The sequence below is a fragment of the Zonotrichia albicollis genome, chromosome 18, assembly GCF_047830755.1.
Source record: "Zonotrichia albicollis isolate bZonAlb1 chromosome 18, bZonAlb1.hap1, whole genome shotgun sequence".
Classification (NCBI taxonomy): Eukaryota; Metazoa; Chordata; class Aves; order Passeriformes; family Passerellidae; genus Zonotrichia; species Zonotrichia albicollis.
The window spans coordinates 3,804,628-3,825,086 of record NC_133836.1 but is presented as its reverse complement, the minus strand read 5'-3'; the positions used below and the strand labels follow the sequence as shown (position 1 = coordinate 3,825,086).

The 20,459-nt window shown below is 44.0% G+C and overlaps 1 protein-coding gene across 4 annotated transcripts in view; it reads left to right on the top strand.

Moving 5' to 3' along the window:
• The window catches only part of LOC141731127 (putative E3 ubiquitin-protein ligase HECTD4), a gene marked incomplete at its 3' end in the record, with an annotated part of 74,580 nt that overhangs the window by 36,446 nt on the left and 17,675 nt on the right, over positions 1-20,459 (top strand). The window contains 26 exon segments of one of the 4 annotated variants that reach the window (XM_074554039.1): positions 660-730; positions 1,228-1,333; positions 1,912-2,032; positions 3,611-3,733; positions 4,928-5,052; positions 6,072-6,225; positions 6,485-6,585; positions 7,356-7,554; positions 8,403-8,522; positions 9,591-9,695; positions 11,319-11,482; positions 11,724-11,957; positions 12,469-12,661; positions 12,814-12,918; positions 13,002-13,090; positions 13,389-13,564; positions 14,249-14,384; positions 15,394-15,535; positions 15,628-15,794; positions 16,339-16,485; positions 16,757-16,941; positions 17,349-17,502; positions 17,718-17,998; positions 18,396-18,585; positions 19,413-19,494; positions 20,034-20,236. In XM_074554039.1, the coding sequence (XP_074410140.1) occupies positions 660-730; positions 1,228-1,333; positions 1,912-2,032; positions 3,611-3,733; positions 4,928-5,052; positions 6,072-6,225; positions 6,485-6,585; positions 7,356-7,554; positions 8,403-8,522; positions 9,591-9,695; positions 11,319-11,482; positions 11,724-11,957; positions 12,469-12,661; positions 12,814-12,918; positions 13,002-13,090; positions 13,389-13,564; positions 14,249-14,384; positions 15,394-15,535; positions 15,628-15,794; positions 16,339-16,485; positions 16,757-16,941; positions 17,349-17,502; positions 17,718-17,998; positions 18,396-18,585; positions 19,413-19,494; positions 20,034-20,236 (3,873 nt within the window). 4 annotated transcript variants of the gene reach the window in all.

Genomic DNA, 20,459 nt, shown 5'->3' with positions numbered 1-20,459 from the left:
GGAAAGGAAATGGCAAAGTTGCATAATGATTCCAGCACTTCACACAGGCATGAAGTGCTCCTTTGAGGTGATTGTGATCTCAGGGGGGGAATTCACACAGAAAGGACAGAGTTCATCACAAGTTGGAGGGGAAAAGTCTCCACCTGGAATGTTTCTGCAGAGCTGGGGTGTTCCTGAAATGCTCCTTCCAGAATCTTCTGTGGAGCTTAAACTAAGACTCCTACAGAGCCAGTCTCCAAAAAGTGCAAAACTGTAGCAGCAGTGATTCCTTGATTATTTGTATTTTCCACTGTTCTTAGCACAGAGAAGCCTCAGCTCTTTCCCCATCCCCTGAGTTTTTGGGGGTTTTCTCTGAACCATCTTCATTTTTCCTGACATCTCTGTTTCTTAACAAACTTATTGTGCTGATAGCTCCTGGAGAAGCTTTGGGACCTAAACAATAAAATATAATTGATTACAAAAGATTCTTGGAGTAAACAACTGCTTATGTCCTAATATTGATGTTAAAATGTGGAGGATATTCTTCTAAACCTTTACACAGACATTGTAAATGTTCCATCAGATGCTGAGTGTGTGGTGCCATTTGTCACATGTCCACTGAAATGGTTTTGCTCACTTCTAAATCCATCAAGTAATGCATGGTTTTATTTTTTCCTTAGCTCTGGTTTAAATATCCTGTATCCTGGAGAAGCAGAAATCAATAATTTATTGAAATTGGTCTTAACTGAAGGTGAGAATGTCTCATTGCCAGGTGAGAGTGGGGTTTTTCTGAGAACAAAAAATCAAAGTACACCTCAAGCTTAGAGGGAGAGCAGTGTGGGGTATTGAGCACTGCTCTGCTTTTGTAGGAAATTATGGGATGCCCCAAAAGGCTGCATGGCCTAGGGTAGCTCAGGTGGGGAAAAGGAATATTTGCAAATAATCAGAGGTGATGTTAGACCCCAGTGGAGGGGGAATAATGCCCTTGAGTTCAGCAGGAAATCTGGCCTTGAAGCAGCTGATGCTCAGTCATTTGTTACTTCACAGGAAAATGTTGCAGCTCAGTGCTGGGAATTCCCAATTTTCCCAATGCCATGGGCAGGGAAAGTTCTCCCATTCTGGGCCAGCAGCTCTGTTTCCCCTGGGAGTGCAGCCATTCCTGAGCTCCAGCCTGTGTTAAATGAGCTATTGGGGAAACAAAATCCCTTCTGTAAATGCAGCTTTGCTAAAAGTTCATTTCCCTTCCAGGAGAGAGGAACAGCGGCCTCTCCCAGCTCCGGGATGTTATCCTGACCAACCTGGCTGAGCAGCTGCAGAACAACAGATTTGGGAGTGAAGATGATGATCACTATAGGTAAAAAGCCTCTGGTTATAGGGTATTTTTCTGTTATTTGCTTCAGGTGAACTTGCAGGAACTTCTGGAATTGCTTGGTGTGCTCCTGAATGTTGTTTGTGTCTGTGGGGGAAAGTTTCATTAGGGTGAGGGAGAGATTTGATGTTTTAGGGCAAACTTTGGATGCTTCTGTACCCAGCCTGGGTTTGGAATTTCTTGTTCTTTGCCATGTTCTTGGTAAATTTGAATGATAATTTCAGAAATATGATTTTATAGCATTTCTCTGTATATCATAGGTGACTTTCCAGCAGTAAAACTGCCAGTCTCAAGTACCTGTTCAAGTTGGGAGGAGTCTTTTATATGAACCATAAGAAATCAGATTTACATCAGCACAGTGCACAAACCCCTGGAAATCTGTTGTACTTGTTAAACATTCCAGCCTTGGGGGTTTTTGTGCCTGAATTTGAAGTTTGATCCTTTTTAGGTTTCCCATATTTGGGATCCAGCTTGCAGAGTGAGCTGAGCTGTACAAAATGCACAATAATTAATGCACAATAATTAATGATTTACATTTTCCACCTCTCTTGCCTCTCCTGAAGACTCAATGATGAGCTCTTGCACTACATCCTCAAGATTGTTGTCCGAGAATCTTGTGTCTTAATCACCAAGTGCCAAACTGTATCTAAAGATGACTTTCAAAGGCTTCTTTCAACTGTGCCTGTAAGTAAAATGTGCTTGGATAAAAGTATCTCTGCCTTTGGCTTCTTTTCCTCCTTGAATCCATCCTCTTCACTGAGAACAAGGAGGTGAAACTTTAACAAACCCAGGAGAAGAATTGTCTTTTGTTTGTGCTGTGCAGGGAAGAGAAGAATAATTTCTCACAGCAAAGGAAGTTATTCAGAAGTTATACTGGAATGGGTTTATACATGGATTTATTTTCTGGTTGCTGTTCAGTTTAAGGAAAGTTTGTGGATCTCAATATTCAAATTATTCAAGAATAATTTCTCACAGCAAAGGAAGTTATTCAGTAATGCTGGAATGGGTTTATACATGGATTTATTTTCTGGTTGCTGTTCAGTTTAAGGAAAGTTTGTGGATCTCAATATTCAAATTATTCAAGAATAATTTCTCTCAGCAAAGGAAGTTATTCAGTAATGCTGGAATGGGTTTATACATGGATTTATTTTCTGGTTGCTGTTCAGTTTAAGGAAAGTTTGTGGATCTCAATATTCAAATTATTCAAGAATAATTTCTCGCAGCAAAGGAAGTTATTCAGTAATGCTGGAATGGGTTTATACATGGATTTATTTTCTGGTTGCTGTTCAGTTTAAGCAAAGTTTGTGGATCTCAGTCTTCAATGCAGTTAAAGAATCAAAGATGCAGTTGTGTGTTGTGGTTCATTCAGGCTGAAAGAGCCACCAGTGACAGACAGGAATGAGTTAAAGCTGATGTTTGATGGTAAAACCTTGGGCAGGTGTTTGCAGCAGGATCAGCTCCCTGGGACAGGCAGGTTGAGGGGACAGGATGTGGGGAAGGAGGAGTGGCATGGAACCATCACCTTCAGCAGTGGGAGTTACATTTATCTCTGGTGGCACAATCTTTTCAGAATTAATCAATCCTTAGAGCTCCTGAATATTGCTGTAATATTCCAGACCTGAACAAAGTTATGCTGCCTCTCTAAATTTTTGTGAGTTACTTCACAAAATTGACATTTTGCAACCAGTTTCTGTTGGAGATTTTTTCAGGGATGGCTCAGAAGGCAGCTGTGAGGAGCAGATTCTCACAGCCTGCTTCTGTGAACAGCAGAGGTTCTCAGGTTATTTTTAATTACAGGTAAAAGTGACAAACATGAAGGCCTTGAGAGCCTTGCACATCAGAGTTCTCAGGCAGCTTTCTCATAACAAGTGGATGTTCTGTCTTTGGCTGTTTTGGGAAAGCAAGAATAATTTTGAGAACCTAAATCTTGGTATTGGAAACATAAGGAGGGGTTGGTGTGTAATCTCTGACCTATTGTGAGCTCAGATTTTGCAATATGCATGAAGTGAATTAACACTGTTATAAAAGGTGCCTGATTGATGAATAAATCGGAGTCGATGCTGACCAACGCAAGGTGGGTCGTCTCCCTCCAACTTCAATAAGTTTCTTTCCTTAAATCTATACAATTCTTTCTTTCTTCTTTATTTTCTTCTTCCTCCACCTTTTTTTTTTCCTCTCTCCAACTTCCAAGTCTGAGGCTTGCCTGGCTCAGGGTTGATGAAGGGTTTGGATAATGCAAAGTTTTACTTATTTGTGTTCAAGGCTGCGTCCTCGTGCTTGCGGTACCTGATGGCTGTGCAGAACCACCTCCTCAGTAACACTATTCTGATTAAACCTGATGACAATGATGACAGTGACAGCTCCTTGCAGGGAGAGACATTGAAGGTACAGGTAAACACCAAGTTTTATTCTAGTATGGCTCTCTCCTGTCAGTGTGCCTGTGACGCCTTGTTCCTGCAGTGCATTTGCTGTTTGCTGCTGGTTCTTTGCCTTTTGGTAGAGTTAAATAGCTGGAGATCAGGGAAAAATCCAGTGCAGAGTAAAATCTGCAGTTATTCTGTGTTCAGGATTCCAGCTTGCATTCCCTGTTATTAGTGAGAGCAGAAACTTCCCTTCCTAAATACATGTATAATGAGATTTTAAGTAGATTTTAATTAGTATGTGCTGGAAGGATTCCTGGCACGGGAATTTCCTTTCCTGGACATGTTACCCCAGACACTTTTTCCTTTCCAAATCACTCAGGTGGCCCTTGAAAAAAAAAAATTAAATAAATAGAAAAGGAGTTTATTTGCCTTACCTGGCTATTGCATTTTTGCAGTTTAAACAAAGCTTGTGTACAACCACTTCCATCATTTATCTGAAATAGAGAGACTAAAGTTTGTGGCAAGGAAGCTGTTAGAGGACAGGCTTTGCTTGGTAGAAGTTTATTAAAATGCTGCATTTCACACTGCTTCATCCAACTCCCAGGTTTGCCCTGGAGTGCAGGAATAATAATAATAATAATAATAATAATAATAATAATAATAATAATAATAATAATAATAATAATAATAATAATAATAATACTTCCCTAATGGAATCGATTTCTGAATTTCTGGTATTTTGCTAAGCCAGTTTTCCCTGCTGCTCTCTGGGGCTGTGTGTGTTTGTGAGCTGCTGCAGTTGGGAGTGATTTGTTCAGGCTCATGGAGTAAATGCTGAATATTGGAGTGTTTTTGTTGTCTCGCTGTTGACGCCGTGTTCGTTGTTCAGTTTCTCTCTCTGCAGTGCTGCCCATCCCTGCTAGGACATTGGCACCACTCCTGTGCCTTGGCTGGCTCTCAGCTCTCTCCTGTGCTGGACTTGGGGCTTCCTTCCCTCTAGAAACTGGATGTGCATCCTGTAAAACATGCACCTAGTTTCTCCCAGCACTTTAACATTAATCAAATTTAAGTCTTGGATGAATCTCCTGCTGCAGGCCTGCCAGGTCACATTATCATTCTTTTCATTTGGAAATCCATCTTTTTTGTTCTGTTGTCCTTTTTTTGGGGGGATTCTCTAAGAATTGAAGTATCCTGTAACTTTTTTTTTTTTACTTAGGAACTCAAGACCAGCATTTTGTCTCTTGCCACACAAATTCTCACAGGATGTGATGAAGTCTTGGAAATGCTGCAACAAGTCACTACAGCACTAATTAACAGTGACATTTCTGACAGGGAGCAAAGGTGAGACAAGTGGGAGGATCCTAATTTGGAAAAAGGGAGCTGCTGCTCTTTGTGATTTATTGTGCAAGCACAGTTAGCATTAATTATTCTTTATCACTTCAGATTTGAGCTTTGAGTGCACAGGAACTGTTTCTTCCTGCACTCAGCTGGTGGAGAATTTAGAATCACTCTCTGTGTCAGTGCTGGTCATCTGTAGGTTGATATTTCTGTAGGAACCTCAAATTGAGAAGATTATAATCAGTTATAATGATATTTATGAGTAGGATACCTGGAAATAAACTGTAATTAGCTGGGAATACTCCTGTAAACTAGAACAATCTGTTTATTTTTATATTTTTGATTATTACATCCCCAGTAGCTGGATTAGATATTTATCCATGACAATCCCTGGGTGTTGTTTTAAATCCCACATATTCCATCACCTGCCCTTCCCTGTCTCCCCTCCTCTTAAAAATCCACCTTGGGAATGGGGTGGAAACAAAAGCTGCCAACTTTTCTCTCCTCAAACAAACAGCTCCCTGTCCCAGCTGTGTTTCAGGTTTCACTTTCTGCTTCTCTGTGCCTGCAAGATTAGTTGTGTTTATTGACAGCACACAATTCCTGGGTGATATTTTCATATGAGTTCGTGTTCAAATATATTTTTGTAGCTGCAGATCCTTTTCAAGTCCTTTGAGCTCCATGTGCTGGGAGCTGATATCCACACTGGTGCATTTGTGTTTGATGGGGACTTTCATCCTGTGCCCAGGGGAGCTTATCCTTCTCTGAGTAATTATTAAACTGTTGATTTACTGTCTCTGCTCTCAGATTGTTCAGTAAAAATTGTCAGCAATTCAAGGTCACTGGCACTTGGGAGAAATTGTAGTGGTTTCAAGATTGTTTTGGGGATTTTGTTAATATAATGCAAACATTCTCTGCTGGATTTTCGAGTTGCTGTTACAAGATGAAACAGAAGTGACTGCAAGCAGAAGTGCTGCTCTATGGAAAGAGTTGTTCCTGTGTAACTTTGCCTCTCCTTCCAGGTTGAAAGGCCTGGAGCAGATCACCAAGGCCACCATGCTTGGCCACCTGCTGCCCGTGCTGCTGACATCCCTGATGCACCCCAACCTGCAGACCCTGACCATGGCTGATGCCCTGATGCCTCAGCTGGTGCAGCTGGTGCTTTACACCAGCCAGGTACGGGCTCTGTGCCCCCCTGGGGCCTTCAGCCTCCAAAACCTGCTCAGCTTCCTCAGACACTCATCCACAGCAGAGTTCAGAGCTCCTCAACAGCTGCCCAAGCTGCTGATGCTGAATGTTCAGTTTGACTGCTCCACGAGCTACTCAGTCATGATTTATTGTCAATAACAACAGTCATTGTTAATGATTTCAATAATGAGCTCTTAAAATGCTTTACAGTTTGCATGTCCCTAACACTGTGTATTTTGGGCCACAGACTGCACTGCTGCTTAAAACCCAGTCTCCAGTTTTCTCAGAACTGAACAGTTCCCCCAGTTGTGCTCCAGAGCAGAAAGGGAAGCAGTTGCCTGATGAGAGGTGATTTTCTTTACATTTGGGTCTTTTCATGGGATAAACTGAGCTATAATGTCTATCTGACCATTGCTGTGGGATAAAGCAGCAGTTTTTAATTTGAATTCATTTTTAAAGGTGTGCTGGAATGATTTCTAAGGCTGTCTCAGTTTTATATGAGCTTTTGCAAAAGGCACTTAGTTCCAAATTTTGTTCTGTATATAGAATTAAACTATTAATAACTTCAGGTTGTTTACACAGAGTATGGTTTGGTCTGGTTTTTTCCCCATTTCAAGCATTAGAAATTAAATCTAAATGTTTCTCTCACAATAAATTAGGCTAGGGAGGACCATCAGGAGAAAATGTAAATTGCTCTGGCAGCGTGAGATACAGAATTAAAACCATTGCAAAGCTATTAAATGGTTTCATTTACAGAGAAATAACATTTTTAACTCCTGCATTTAAATGCTGTGTCTCAGCTCAAAGTTTCCCAGCTCCTGCTAAGGAACAGAAACAAAGAGCTAAAATCAAATAAAAATGCTTATTTGCAGCATTGGAGAATTTGCAGTACTAAAGAATTCATGATAATGGGATTTTTTTCTGTATAAGAATATATGAAATGTATGAATAATGATGATAATAGATGTAATACATGAATCCCCTCAATACAGTAATGTCTAAAACCAGGAGTCAGTTCCTTGTCTGTATCAATACTGAGAGGTGAATTTAATGTAATTTATTGAATGACAGAAATCTCTGTGCTGTATTTTAGGCCCAATTTCTCACTCTAATTTCAGGATGCTGGAAGAGAAGGAAGAGCCAGGATTCCTGACTGGTTTGAAGATCCCTGCTCCCTGGGCTGCTGGCAAGACTGTGGAGACAGTGCATCCTGTCAGGGATAACTATAAATTCAAGGAGACCGTGCACATCCCAGGAGCCCGCTGCTTGTACCTCAGATTTGACAACAGATGCTCCTCCCAGTACGATTATGACAAGGTAAGCAAGGGCCAGCTCAGCACCTCTGCACTGAGGGAATTCCCTCCAAAAATGTGGGAATTCTGCCATAGGACAAGGGTGGGAGGCTCCAGGGATTGGGGGGTTCAGGGGTGGTTTGGGTTGGTTTTTCCCCTCAGAAATTCTGGTTTTTTTTAAAAAATTTCAGGCTGGCTAGACTGTCCAAGTTTGACTTTTCTCGTTTTTATTCAATTTTCCTTTATTTTCCAAATTTTAATCCAGCTGCCTCCTTTGATCAGCAAAGGTGGTTTAAACTGGGCAGAGCTGGAGAGGTTCCTTTTTCCCTGATAATAAAGATCTTGTTTACCTGGGTTAATAGGAACAAATATTTTAATTTTAAGAAAACAACCAATAGCACTTACCCACTTTGTATTAGCTGCTTGTGCTTCTTGCTTGAGTGCTGCTGTTTATTCTTTGGCATAGAGCAAGTCCTGATGCTCATAAATAACTAATTGGAATATCTTTAATCAGTAATGGGTGACATTAATATTGAACTCATCCAAAAAACCCTAATCCCACAAAGTCATGCCAAAACTTTGCCTTTGCTGGGATTTGGATCAGCCCCTCTCTGCTAGGGTAGGAGTTTGTTCTCTGCCTCAGGGCTGGCAGTCAGGATTGCTCCTGCTCTGCTGTGTGCCTCAGTTTCCCCATCTGTAAAATGGGGATAATAATACTTAACCCTGCTGCCCTCACCGAGCCCGTGAGGGTCGGTTCACGTGCATGGAGCGCTTCGAGAGTCGAAGGCGCGGTGGAAGTGCTAAGTATTATTATTATTATTAGGTTTTCTTGTTTTTCTCTTACAGTCTAACAGTGTATTTTATGTTTTGAAGTTGGTGATCTATGCTGGTCCTAGCACAAACAGTAGGAAGGTTGCTGAGTATGGAGGCAATACACTGGGATATGGCAGCCGTAGTGTCTTAGGAACGGGGTGGCCCAAGGACTTAGTGAAGGTACAGTATTCCCATCCCCCTTTTTCCCATAGCAAACCCCCTTTGGAAACCATGCCCAGCCCCTTTTACCCTCATGGCTATGCATTCCAAGCTTTTAATGTACAGTTATCCATGATGAGATCCCTGCTCAGTGAACTGTTGTGTCCTTGGGGGAGAACTTTAAACTGGGCTCTGTGTTCCGTGTGATGCTTCCCTTGGAGTTTGTTTTTTGTGTCTTCCTGGAATTCCTGATGGAGATATTTGAGTCTGCAGTCTCTAATGGCATTGCTCTTCTCCCACCCTCCCAGGAGAAGTTCTAGGCAAATTCTCTTCAAATCAATTTTTTGGATAATAACCCCCAAATATATCTAACAAATAAAATCCAACCATTTCTGTTGGATTTTAAAATTTCATTGGTTCTTTTGGTAATAAAACTGAGAAGAATCTCTCAAACTTGTTGAAACCTCAGCATTTCGATGCTTTGGCAGTGTGTCCCCTCACACTCTCTGCAGTGTGATTTGATTTCTTGTTTAATATTTATTTGTGCTGCTACATTGTCCCACGCTAAAGCTGGGCTTATTTACATTACAAAAACACTTTGTAGAAAGAAATCAAGAGGTAATAAACTGGAAAGCAATTTCAGACAAGAACTCCATTGTTCACAATTAAGGGAATTTAGTTTATTTTTCGCACATAGGTTTTGATGCTGCTCTTTTAGCAAGCTCCTTGATTAATTTGTTGTCATTTCTCTAATTGAAGAGCTTGTCTGTCTTCCTTCAGGAAGAGAATTGTTAATTATTGCCTGGTTTCTTGCAGACAAACAGTGAAAATCAAGGCTAAATAACACACTAATAATTTCTGCTTTTGATTTTACAGCTATGGTGGATTTTTTTATTTTACTGTAGTCAGCCAGCAGCAAAATTAAGTTTTCCACTAAAAGACACCTTTACAAAAAGGAAAAAAAAAATTAGAATATCTTGAGATAGAAACAACCCCCAGATAACTGTTGTTGAAAGTCATCACCACTTGTGTGAAAAACCTTTTTGTTTGCTTCAATCATGAAATCTCTTTTCTTTTCTCCCCCTGAAGGTGGAAGGAGACACAGTCACGTTCTCCTTCGAGATGCGGAGCGGGCGCGAGCACAACACCCCGGACAAGGCCATGTGGGGCTTTGCCTGCACTGTGCGAGCACAGGTACCCAGGGGGATCCCAGGGCACAGCCTCAGCTTCCACTGCCTCCTGCTGCCCCAGCACATTCCAGATCCAGGGTGTGCTGGTTTGGGGCAAATTTGTTAAAGAATCTGCAAAGGAGGGCCCCTCCAGAAAGCAAAACCCACACGGCCCCTCCTCCCAACCGGTTCGGGAAAAAATTCCTCGGAGAGAGGTGGAAAGAACCTGTTTATTGACAGGCACAGCACCCCCCAGCACACAAAATGAACAATACCAGGTGACACCGCTCTGAGAAAGATGGCAAAATCAGAAAGTCTCTGTCGGGGGGTGGTTGCTCTGTTCTCAGTCCCTCCGGCGCTGGGGCAGCCGCTGCAGCCAAACCTTCGGTGTTCCCGGGTCCCAGTCCGAGATGGTCACAGGAACAGGAGAGGAGAAACAGTCCAGGAAGCAATGTGGACTGTTTAGCTAAACTAGCTAATAGGCAGAGGCAGAAAGCAGAGCAGAAGCAAGAGCAGAAAAAGAGAGCAAGCAAAAGCAGCAAGCTGAAGCTGGAAGTGAAAAAACAGCCCTATGTACCGCTTTCCTCTGTGTCCCTGATAAGAGAAACCCAAACAAAACTTCCACTCTTCAGTGCCGGTCTTAAAGGCACAGAACAGATGAATGGGGATATACAAGCATCATAATGTCACCCCAGGACACAGGGAAATGTGCTTCCAGCTCGGCACTGGGGCGTGGAAAGCAGCAGTGGCTGGTTTGGGCAGTGACACACATCGGGTGTTGGCAGTGAGGGAAGATGAGTTTGGGGTGCAGAGATCCCTGAGGATGGGCTGGCACTCAGGTGTGCTGGTGTTTGCAGAGCTCTTAGGCTGAGGGAAGAGATGAGAATGTTGACTCCGTGTTTCAGAAGGTTTGATTTATTATTTTATGATATGTATTATATTAAAATTATACTTAAAGAATAGAAGAAAGGATTTCATCGAAAATCCTTTCTTCTTGATAATAAAATCTCGTGACTCTCAGACAGTCTGAGCCAGCTAGACTGTGATTGGCCATTAATTAGTAACAACCACATGAGACCAATCACAGATGCACCTGTTGCATCCCACAGCAGCAGATAATCATTGTTCACATTTTCTTCCTGAGGCCTCTCAGATTCTCAGGTGAAAAAATCCTAAGGAAAGGATTTTTCAGAAAATATCATGGCTACACTTAGGGATCCATGGAGATAGTTGTTATCAAATGTGTCTTATCTATCTCCTAAAGCCACTCCAGGATTTCTTTGTAACAACCTGAAAATCAGAGAAGTGCTGAGGAAATAATGATTCCAGCCCATGAGAAAGACATGGGAGGGATTCTGGGATCAAACACAGGGAATCTTGAATCCCACTACAAGCTGGGGTGACTGAACCAAAAATAACTTCACCTGTTCTTTCTTGGTTCAGGAAAATAATGTTTAAATCCTTTATTTCTTGTCTTGAGTTGTTCTTACAAGTTGCTGTTAATTGTTAAGCATTTTGTATGTAGGAGTTAAGATTGATATCAAGCTATATCTTACATTTAGAAGATTATATATAAAATCTCCTATCTTGAATCTATTGGAATGGACTTTGTGGTGGGTTGCTTGAACTTCTCCCTGTTCTGCTGCAGGAGTCCTCAGAGGATGTGTCAGGAGGTTTGCCATTCCTGGTTGACCTGGCCCTGGGCCTCTCTGTGCTGGCCTGTTCCATGCTGAGGATTTTATACAATGGGCCAGAAATTACCAAAGATGAAGAAACCTGTCAAGAGCTCTTAAGATCTAAACTTTTACAAAGGTAAAAAAAAAATAAATAAATAATTTTTCCTGTAGTTTGTGTTGCCTAAAACTGAGGGAATTTTCTCCAAAACATAGTGGGGGAGAGTAAAAGGAGGGTTGGGTTCTGCTTGGTACCAGCCACACTTCAAATATTCATATTTAATCTTTGTAATGTGTCAACTGAAGTGCCTTCCTCAATGAGGGGTGAATTAGAGAGGGGAAAAAATTCCTTTTTATTGTTTTTTTACTTGTTTTTGCAGGTGCCAGTGGCAGGTGGAAGCCAACGGGGTGATCTCTCCAGCCCTTACTCCAAGCCCTTCTCCATTGCCGCTCACCATCGAGGAGGACAGGGAGTTCACATACCCCTCTGACGTGCTCGTGCCTCCTGTTGGACACTACTTTGACCTGCCCAGGATTAGGCTGCCCCCAGGAATCATGATCAAGCTCAGGGAAATTTCTGGACGTGCTCGGCCTCAATTTAGACCCAGTATAAAGTAAGGAGTCCTTGTTTCCCTCTGGGTTTTGTTTGCGAATGCAGCATTCCCTTCCCCTTCCCCTTCCCCTTCCCCTTCCCCTTCCCCTTCCCCTTCCCCTTCCCCTTCCCCTTCCCCTTCCCCTTCCCCTTCCCCTTCCCCTTCCCCTTCCCCTTCCCCTTCCCCTTCCCCTTCCCCTTCCCCTTCCCTCCCCTTCCCTTCCCTTCCCTTCCCTTCCCTTCCCTTCCCTTCCCTTCCCTTCCCTTCCCTTCCCTTCCCTTCCCTTCCCTTCCCTTCCCTTCCCTTCCCTTCCCTTCCCTTCCCTTCCCTTCCCTTCCCTTCCCTTCCCTTCCCTTCCCTTCCCTTCCCTTCCCATCCCATCCCATCCCATCCCATCCCATCCCATCCCATCCCATCCCATCCCATCCCATCCCATCCCATCCCATCCCATCCCTGATGATTTATCAATGTGAATTGTCCAAATTGGTCTCTTCCCCTTGATTAATGAGTTTGGCTTTCCCTGGAACCCTAGGGAAGTGATCCAGCCAGAAGTCATGGAGGAGATGGTGGTTTCATGTGTGATTAAACATCTCAATTTGGTTGATGCTCTCCAGTCCCTGATAAATTTCCAATATCAGGAGGAACATGCTGAAGAATATGATTTACTTTGTAAAATTATGGGAGAGACCTTTAAGAAGCTGAATGCCATGGAGAGACAGCTGCAGGTAAAAAAAATTATTTAAAACAACAGAAGTCTTGTTTTAGGAGTAAAAATGTATTTTAGCACCACAGAAATACAAAATGTACTCAGATTTCTTCTTCTAAAATCCCTTCTACACCTTAAGTGCTGCAAGTGTGATTCTTGTCTCTGTATCAGAGTGTGGCTGAGCTGGAGCAGAAGTGGCAGAACGAGGTGGATGATGCCATGCACGGCAAGCTGGAGAACAATGTCCCCTTTTTTTATGATTATCACTTCAATGAGGTGAGCACTGAGGCTGCCCTGGGTGCTTGTGCCTCACTCTGCTTCCTCAGAACCTGCTCATCCTTCTCCTTGCCTTTGTTTAGAGCAAGATGAAGGAGCTGGAGCTTCTGTGCTCAATGAAGGAAGTTTCTTTTGATGGGAGTGATCTGGAGAACGTGGTCCTGGCATTAAGGTCGGTATTAGTGAAGATTTAGGCAGCTTCAGGGGAATTCCAGGGAGTTAAAAAAAATAATCTGATTCAATTACTAAAAACTTCTGTGCTAAATATATTAATATTAACCTGCAACTCCTTGTGTTTTCTAAGGAATCATTTGTTTATTTCTTTCATATTTTCTGCTTTCTCCTTTGCTGGCACAGAACAGACTGAGGCCAGAAGTTCTGTTTAGCTGACCTTTCCCTCAGTGACACTTCCTTTCTGAAAGCATTCAAACATTGACTTGGCTTCTTTTCCTTCCCTTTTGTAATCCTAGGGAGAAGTTTTTCCAAGAGGTGAATTCCCTGATCCAGAAGACCTCTCATCCCTTAGCAAAGACAAAAACCTTGGTGAAGAGCTTGATGAACAGAGCAGAGCTGTTGTTGCACGTGACCATTGCAGCACAGTCTGGGATCACCAGGAGCATATCTGGGACCCCTGCAGAGACTCCAGGTATATCTCTCATTACCAGCTTTTTCTACTTTTTATTTCTTATTTTTGCCTCTTTTGCTTTAAATTAAACTATTTTTCCCTAAATTAAATTAATTCTGTTAAAATAAATAAAATCAAGTCTTTGTTTTCTGATTGCCATGATGATGGTAAATAAAAAGCTGAGTAATAATAGGTGGAATTTAAACTTAAGTCGCCTGATTTACTGAGAAAAAAAATACTTAACCAAATAAAAAGAAATCTGATTTGAAGCAATACCTGAAAACTGGAAAATCCTCTGAGCTGGATTTGTATTTTGTTTGTAGTGAGATTTAATCATGTCTGAGCTTTAACTTCTACACTCTCTTGTTTACATATTTCATATGAAAACATGAGTGACTTGCAGTTGTCCTTCTAAATTTCCCTTAAGTAAGTTAAGCAATTCTTAACATGTGCTGATTATTATTTTTTAAAGCTACATTTGGAAGTTTGTGGGTTGAAGCCTTCAATTCCAAATCTTTAACTCTCAGCAGGGTTGAAAACAGGAAAATTCTCAGATCTGAGTTCCACATTCTTGCTTAGACTGGATTTTCACAACGCTGTCTTTCAGCTTCCAGTGGGATATCCACCAGTGATTTTAAAGCCAGTTTGTAAATACTTTCCTGAACTAGGAATGACCTTTTTTATTTCTATTTTATAACACTTCAGCCTGTAAGTCAGCCTCTGAGGCCAAGGTGATCTCCCACGCCGTGCGCCAGCCGGTGTTCCTGCGCAGCATGTCCGCCCCGTCCGACCTGGAGATGATCGGCAACGAGGACATCGAGTTTGCCCGGGCCAGCCAGAGGTACAGCAGGGTCCCTTTCCCCTTCCCTTCCCTTTCCCCTTCCCCTTCCCTTCCCCTTCCCCTTCCCTTTCCCCTTCCCTTCCCCTTCCCTTTCCCTTCCCTTCCCCTTCCCCTTCCCTTTCCCCTTCCCTTCCCCTTCCCTTTCCCTTCCCTTTCCCTTCCCTTTCCCTTCCCTTCCCTTTCCCTTCCCTTTCCCTTCCCTTTCCCTTCCCTTTCCCTTCCCTTCCCCTTCCCTTCCCCTTCCCTTCCCCTTCCCTTCCCCTTCCCTTCCCCTTCCCTTCCCCTTTCCCCTTTCCCCTTTCCTTTCCCCCTTTCCTTCCCCTTTCCTTCCCCTTTCCTTTCCCCCTTTCCTTTCCCCCTTTCTCTTTCCCCCTTTCCCTTTCCCCCTTTCCCTTTCCCCCTTTCCCTTTCCCCCTTTCCCCTTTCCCCCTTTCCCCTTTCCCCCTTTCCCCTTTCCCCCTTTCCCCCTTTCCCCCTTCCCCTTTCCCCCTTGCCCTTTCCCCCTTCCCTTTCCCCCTTCCCCCTTCCCCCTTCCCCCTTCCCCCTTCCCCTTTCCCCTTGCCCTTCCCCTTTCCCCTTTCCCCCTTTCCCCCTTTCCTTTCCCCTTCTTTCCTTTCCCCTTCTTTCCTTTCCCCTTCTTTCCTTTCCCCTTCTTTCCTTTCCCCTTCTTTCCTCTCCCCTTCTTTCCTCTCCCCTTCTTTCCTCTCCCCTTCTTTCCTCTCCCCTTCTTTCCTCTCCCCTTCTTTCCTCTCCCCTTCTTTCCTCTCCCCTTCTTTCCTCTCCCCTTCTTTCCTCTCCCCTTCTTTCCTCTCCCCTTCTTTCCTCTCCCCTTCTTTCCTCTCCCCTTCTTTCCTCTCCCCTTCTTTCCTCTCCCCCTTCCCCTTCCCCCTTGCCCTTTCCCCCTTCCCCTCCCCGTGTCCCAGTGATCACTGGATCCCATTTATCGCAGTGTGTGTGGTGGTTGGGTCAGCTCCCTGCTGCCAGCTGTAACCCTGCGGTTCCCCCGCAGGCGCCGGCACGTCACCAGCCACAGGAGCAGCTCCTTCACCCTGCTGCAGTCCCTGGCCATCGAGGACAGCAGGGACAAACCCACCTACAGTGTCCTGCTGGGACAGCTCTTTGCCTTCATCGGGACAAACCCTGACCAAGCCGTACGTTGTTACTTTATTTCAAATTCCAGCTTGCTCAGAAACAGGAGGTGCCTTGTTTGTGTCTAACAAAAATCCCATCCTAAACCTCACAGGTGTCCAGCAGCAGCTTCCTGCTGGCTGCCCAGACCCGCTGGAGACGTGGCAACACCAGGAAGCAGGCGCTGGTGCACATGAGGGAGCTGCTGACGGCCGCCGTGCGCGTCGGGGGCGTCACCCACCTGGTGGGGCCGGTCACAATGGTGCTCCAGGGAGGGCCAAGGTGGGTGCATTTCTCCAGAATTCTGTGGTTTGGCCTCTGTGGAAAGGAATGAATTGCTTTGCACAAGGGAAAGCCAGAAGTGAGCAGCTGTGAGGGCACAAGTTGGCAGAGCTAAGGTTGCAGCAAACGCTTTGACTCTTGTGGGGTGAGAAGGCAGAAACTTCTAAGAAATGCTTTATTTAGTGGTAGATGAACTTTCCTTTCATACTGGGCTGATGTACCCAGGTGTGTATGGAGGGTGTCCCTCTCTCTTGATTTAACTCTAAATTGATGTTAATTAGGTATTAGTGTTAGATTCAGCTGATACTGTCATTGAAATGTAGTAAATGTTTTGTATTTTGTTTGTAGTGAGATTTAATCACAACTGAGTTATAACTACCACACTCCCTTGTTCACATTTCCTATGAAAAATGAGTGACTTGCAGTTTGCCTTCCAAGTCTCTCTTGATTAATTCTTAACATGCACTGATTATTACTTTCTTAAAGCTACATTTGGAAGTCTGTGAATTGAAGCCTTCAATTCCCAATATTTAACCCTCAACAGGATTGAAGAGCTGACCTGTGGTGGGATGGTGGAGCAGGTCCAGGAGGCTTTTGGAGAGACAATGACATCGGTGGTGTCCCTGTGTGCCCGCTACCCCATCGCCTGTGCCAACAGCATCGGCCTCCTGTGCACCATTCCCTACACAAGGTGGGCAAGGCCTTGGGGAGGGGATGGGGAACATCCTCACCTGGCCTTAGCAGGCTCTGCTTCAAGGAGGAGTGTTAAATACTATAAACACATCCCCTTTCCTCATCATGAGGAGCATGTGAGAACATCCAGTTAAATTCCCTCACAATTCCGTCTGAGGAGGACAAGGGAGAGGCAGAACTGTATTTTTGCCATAATTACTGAGCTAACAGCAAGTTCTGCATTGCCATTGTGCTGGAGAATTTTATTCCAGCCTGAATTTCCCCTGCAGGAGTGAGGAGAAGTGTCTGGTGCGCAGTGGGCTGGTGCAGCTCATGGACCGGCTCTGCAGCCTGAGCAGCCAGACAGAGTCCAGCTCCAATGAAAAACAGACCAAGAAACAGAAGGTGGCCACCATGGCCTGGGCTGCCTTCCAGGTGCTGGCCAACCGCTGTGTGGAGTGGGAAAAGGAAGAAGGTAGGAACACTGCAATATCTCCTGCTGTGAAATATCTTCTCTGTGTGTTACAGCTGTCTGAGGAGGGTGTAAATGTATTTAAAATAGGGCAGTCATTCACCACGACTTGGCATTCTGTGTATTCTTAAGTGAATACAAAATTCAGTGGATTTTCTTCTTATTATTTTTTAATTCTGGCTTTTTTCCTCCTCATGGAGATAATTCCAAGTTTTGCCACTTGATTCTGTCCAAACAATCAGAGAACCAGAGATTCAACCAGGCATTTTTCCTGTGGTAGAATTCACCCATAGAGCACTTAAACCTACACATGGCTGTTGGCTAGTGGTGGGTGTGTCAGGGGTTATTTCTGTGGTGTGTACATTGATTTTTGTTGATTACAGCTGTGCATTCTCCCATCCTTTCCAAAGGGGGTTCCACAGATGCTGTTCACTCGGGGCTGGCCAGGCAGGTCTCCAGCCTCCTCACCAACCACCTGGCCAGAGCCACTGAGTGCTGTGGCAACCAGGCTGCAGGGAATGATGCACTGCAGGATGTCCTCAGCCTTCTGAATGACCTCTCAAGGTACCAGGCCTTTCCTCTGGAGTGTTTTCTTTCTGTGGGATCTTTTGTGGATTTTTTTTTAACCATTCTAAAACTGACTCTTAGTGTTTAATCAGTGCTGTCAAGTTATGAAAGAATTGCTAAAGATGTTTTGTCAGACACTGAAATTGCTTTTAATCTATCTTGTAAATAATAAATGAACTTGGTTTTGATTTCAAGATTCTTTTCCCTTTCAGGAGTCACATAGGTAAAGCCATCCTGAGCCAGCCAGCCTGTGTGTCCAAGCTTCTGTCCCTTCTCTTGGATCAGCGTCCTTCTCCAAAGCTGGTGCTTATAATCCTGCAGCTGTGTCGTGCTGCTCTGCCTCTCATGAGTGTGGAGGACTGTGGAAACGTGGAGCTGCCTCCCTGGAGTTACTCAGTGCCCTCTCTGAACAGCGAGCAGGACGATCCCAGTGACCCAGCCTCCAAGATTGCCTCCCTGCTGCTGGCAAAGCTGGCAGATTATGTCGTGCCAGGTACCAGCAGCTGTTTGGGGTTGTGCCCAAGGGAATCCTGTTCATGGAATCTTGGGATGAAAGGGAGCTTAAAGCCCATCCATCCACCCCCTTCCACTCCATCCACCATCCCAGGTTGCTCCAAACCCCATCCAGCCTGGCCCTGGGCACTTGCAGGGATCCAGGGGCAGCCACAGCTTCTCTGGGCACCCTGTGCCAGGAGCTTTTGTATTGACAGAGAGCTCAAACCCTGGGGGATTTCTGAGAGCAGGGTATTCCTGTGCCTTTCCATCTGCCTCACACCAAAGTGGGGCTCAGGGATGTTTCAGCCACATCCCAGATGTGTCAGCATTAGTTCCAAGGGTAAGAAAATTCATGGTTGTGTTTCTTTGTTTTCTTTTTTCCTTTCTGCTTCAAGGCTGCCAGACAGTCCTTTCTCCAACTGCCTCTGAGCCAGATACTACCTTGGCAAAAGCCAGCCCAAAAAATTCCATAAAAGGTGATAAAGATCCTGGAGAAGAAAGCGAGGCAGTGGATGGTAAACTCTCTATTTTTATCCATAAAAGAGAAGATCAGTCCTCCCATGAAGTCCTTCAGCCTTTACTAAGGTAATCTCAGCTCACTGGATTGGAATTAGAAACAATTTTGCCAATTTCCTTTATCTTCTCCTTTTTTCCAGTGCTGCAGCTGCAGAAAAAGACATCCTAGATATGAGAGTAAATGGGAAAGCAAAGTGTCTGCCCAGTGTGTTGTGTTTACTGGCAAAGCCATAAGATAATGCATAGGGACATGGGAGCATCTTCATCTGTCTGAAAACAATCTCATGAAAAATTAGCTACTCAGACTCAGTGTTTCTGATGGAATTTCATTTATCTTGTTTATGCTGTGACAGGCTGGGTAGGACTAACAAATAGAACTGTCAAGGCAAAATGGCTTTAAAAGCACTGCTTTAATAATGCATAAGCTGGACAATAATTTGCTATTAAAGATTCTTTAGTATTCTCAGCACCCACCTGGATGTTGGGATCACTGAATGCCAGTGCTGTCACCTCCTGCATTTTGTGTTATTTGTTCCATCTTCCCCCTCTCCCTAAGCTGGTTCTGAATCCATAACTCTAAAAATTCCACTAAAAGGTACAAAGGAAAAGTGAACTCAGAGCCCTGGGCATTTGTGATCAATAAAAACCATTTCATGAGGCTTCTTCCTGGTGGGGAGAAGGGTTAATTGCTTTGAATAACTGCATTCAGTAGGAATAAATTCCCTCTGTAAATGGGGAATGTCCTTAACTGCCTCGTATTTCTCTTGCTGTTGAGCATTCAGCTGCACAGGTGGTTTCAAATCCTTTCAGACCACCCATAATACATGGAATTGGAGCTCAGCTGTGATCTCCAGCAGTCAGAACAAAGCTCCTGTGTTTTGTTTCCCCTCCTGCAGTAGCTCAGAAGGTCGCCCATTCCGGCTGGGAACTGGAGCCAACATGGAGAAGGTGGTGAAGATGGATCGGGACATGACAAAAGTAAGAGGAGAAATAACCAAAGAATTGCTCAACATCCTCAAAATTGGTGGCCAGGCAGATTTCTTGGGTTTTACTGGTGTTAAAAATGTTGTTTTATTCATCATTTACTTCTGTAAATACAGATCAAATTATGAAAAAGAGTTTCAGCTGATGCTTCCTGCAGCCATTGTAGGTCAGGTTTGAGCCCCTTTGATATTCTCTTTTCTCAAGTGCTAAATGCACATTGATAATGCAAATTATAAGCCACACACTTGAATTAAAATTTCATGTCTATTTCCAGAGGTGTTCTTGAGTTTTTGCACCAGAAATACTCATTGGTGGCTTTTTGATCAGAGAAATGGAGCTGGTAATTTAAGAATGGAATGTTAAAGGCAGTGAATTTAGCCCTGATCTCTCTGTAGATGATAAAAAGCAAGAGACAGAGCCTGTCTATGACTAACACACTGAGGAGGGGGTTTTGCTGTGTTCCCAGCCCTTGCACATGAGCAGAGTGACCAAACAGATCTGACATTTGCTTTCCATGGCAATTTCCTCTGCAGAGTGGCTGCTGTGAAGTCATCACAGAAGAAGCTGCTGCAGCTCTTAGAAAGGCAACCAAGTGGGCCCAGTCTGGGCTGATAGTGAGTGTGGGGCCGCCCATAGAGACTGTCAGTCCTGAGAGCACCAGTGGTTTGTCCTCTGGGGACAAAAAGAAGACTGCACAAACTTCCATTTGCAGGGAGAGGAATTCAGAGCTCGCCAGGTAAATCCCTTAGCCTGCATTCTGCTTTTCTCTCCACCAATATTTGTAGTGCTCTGTAGTAAACCCCTCAGGTTTAGCCAGGGCCCCTTGAGAATAGAATGCTGACACAGCGGCAAAGAAGTTTCCTGTCTCCAGGGACATCCGCCTTGTACCTTATCCCTATAGCCATGGAAGGCAATATTGTGTTAAACCCTACTATTGGTCACTTATGGTCACTCTAACA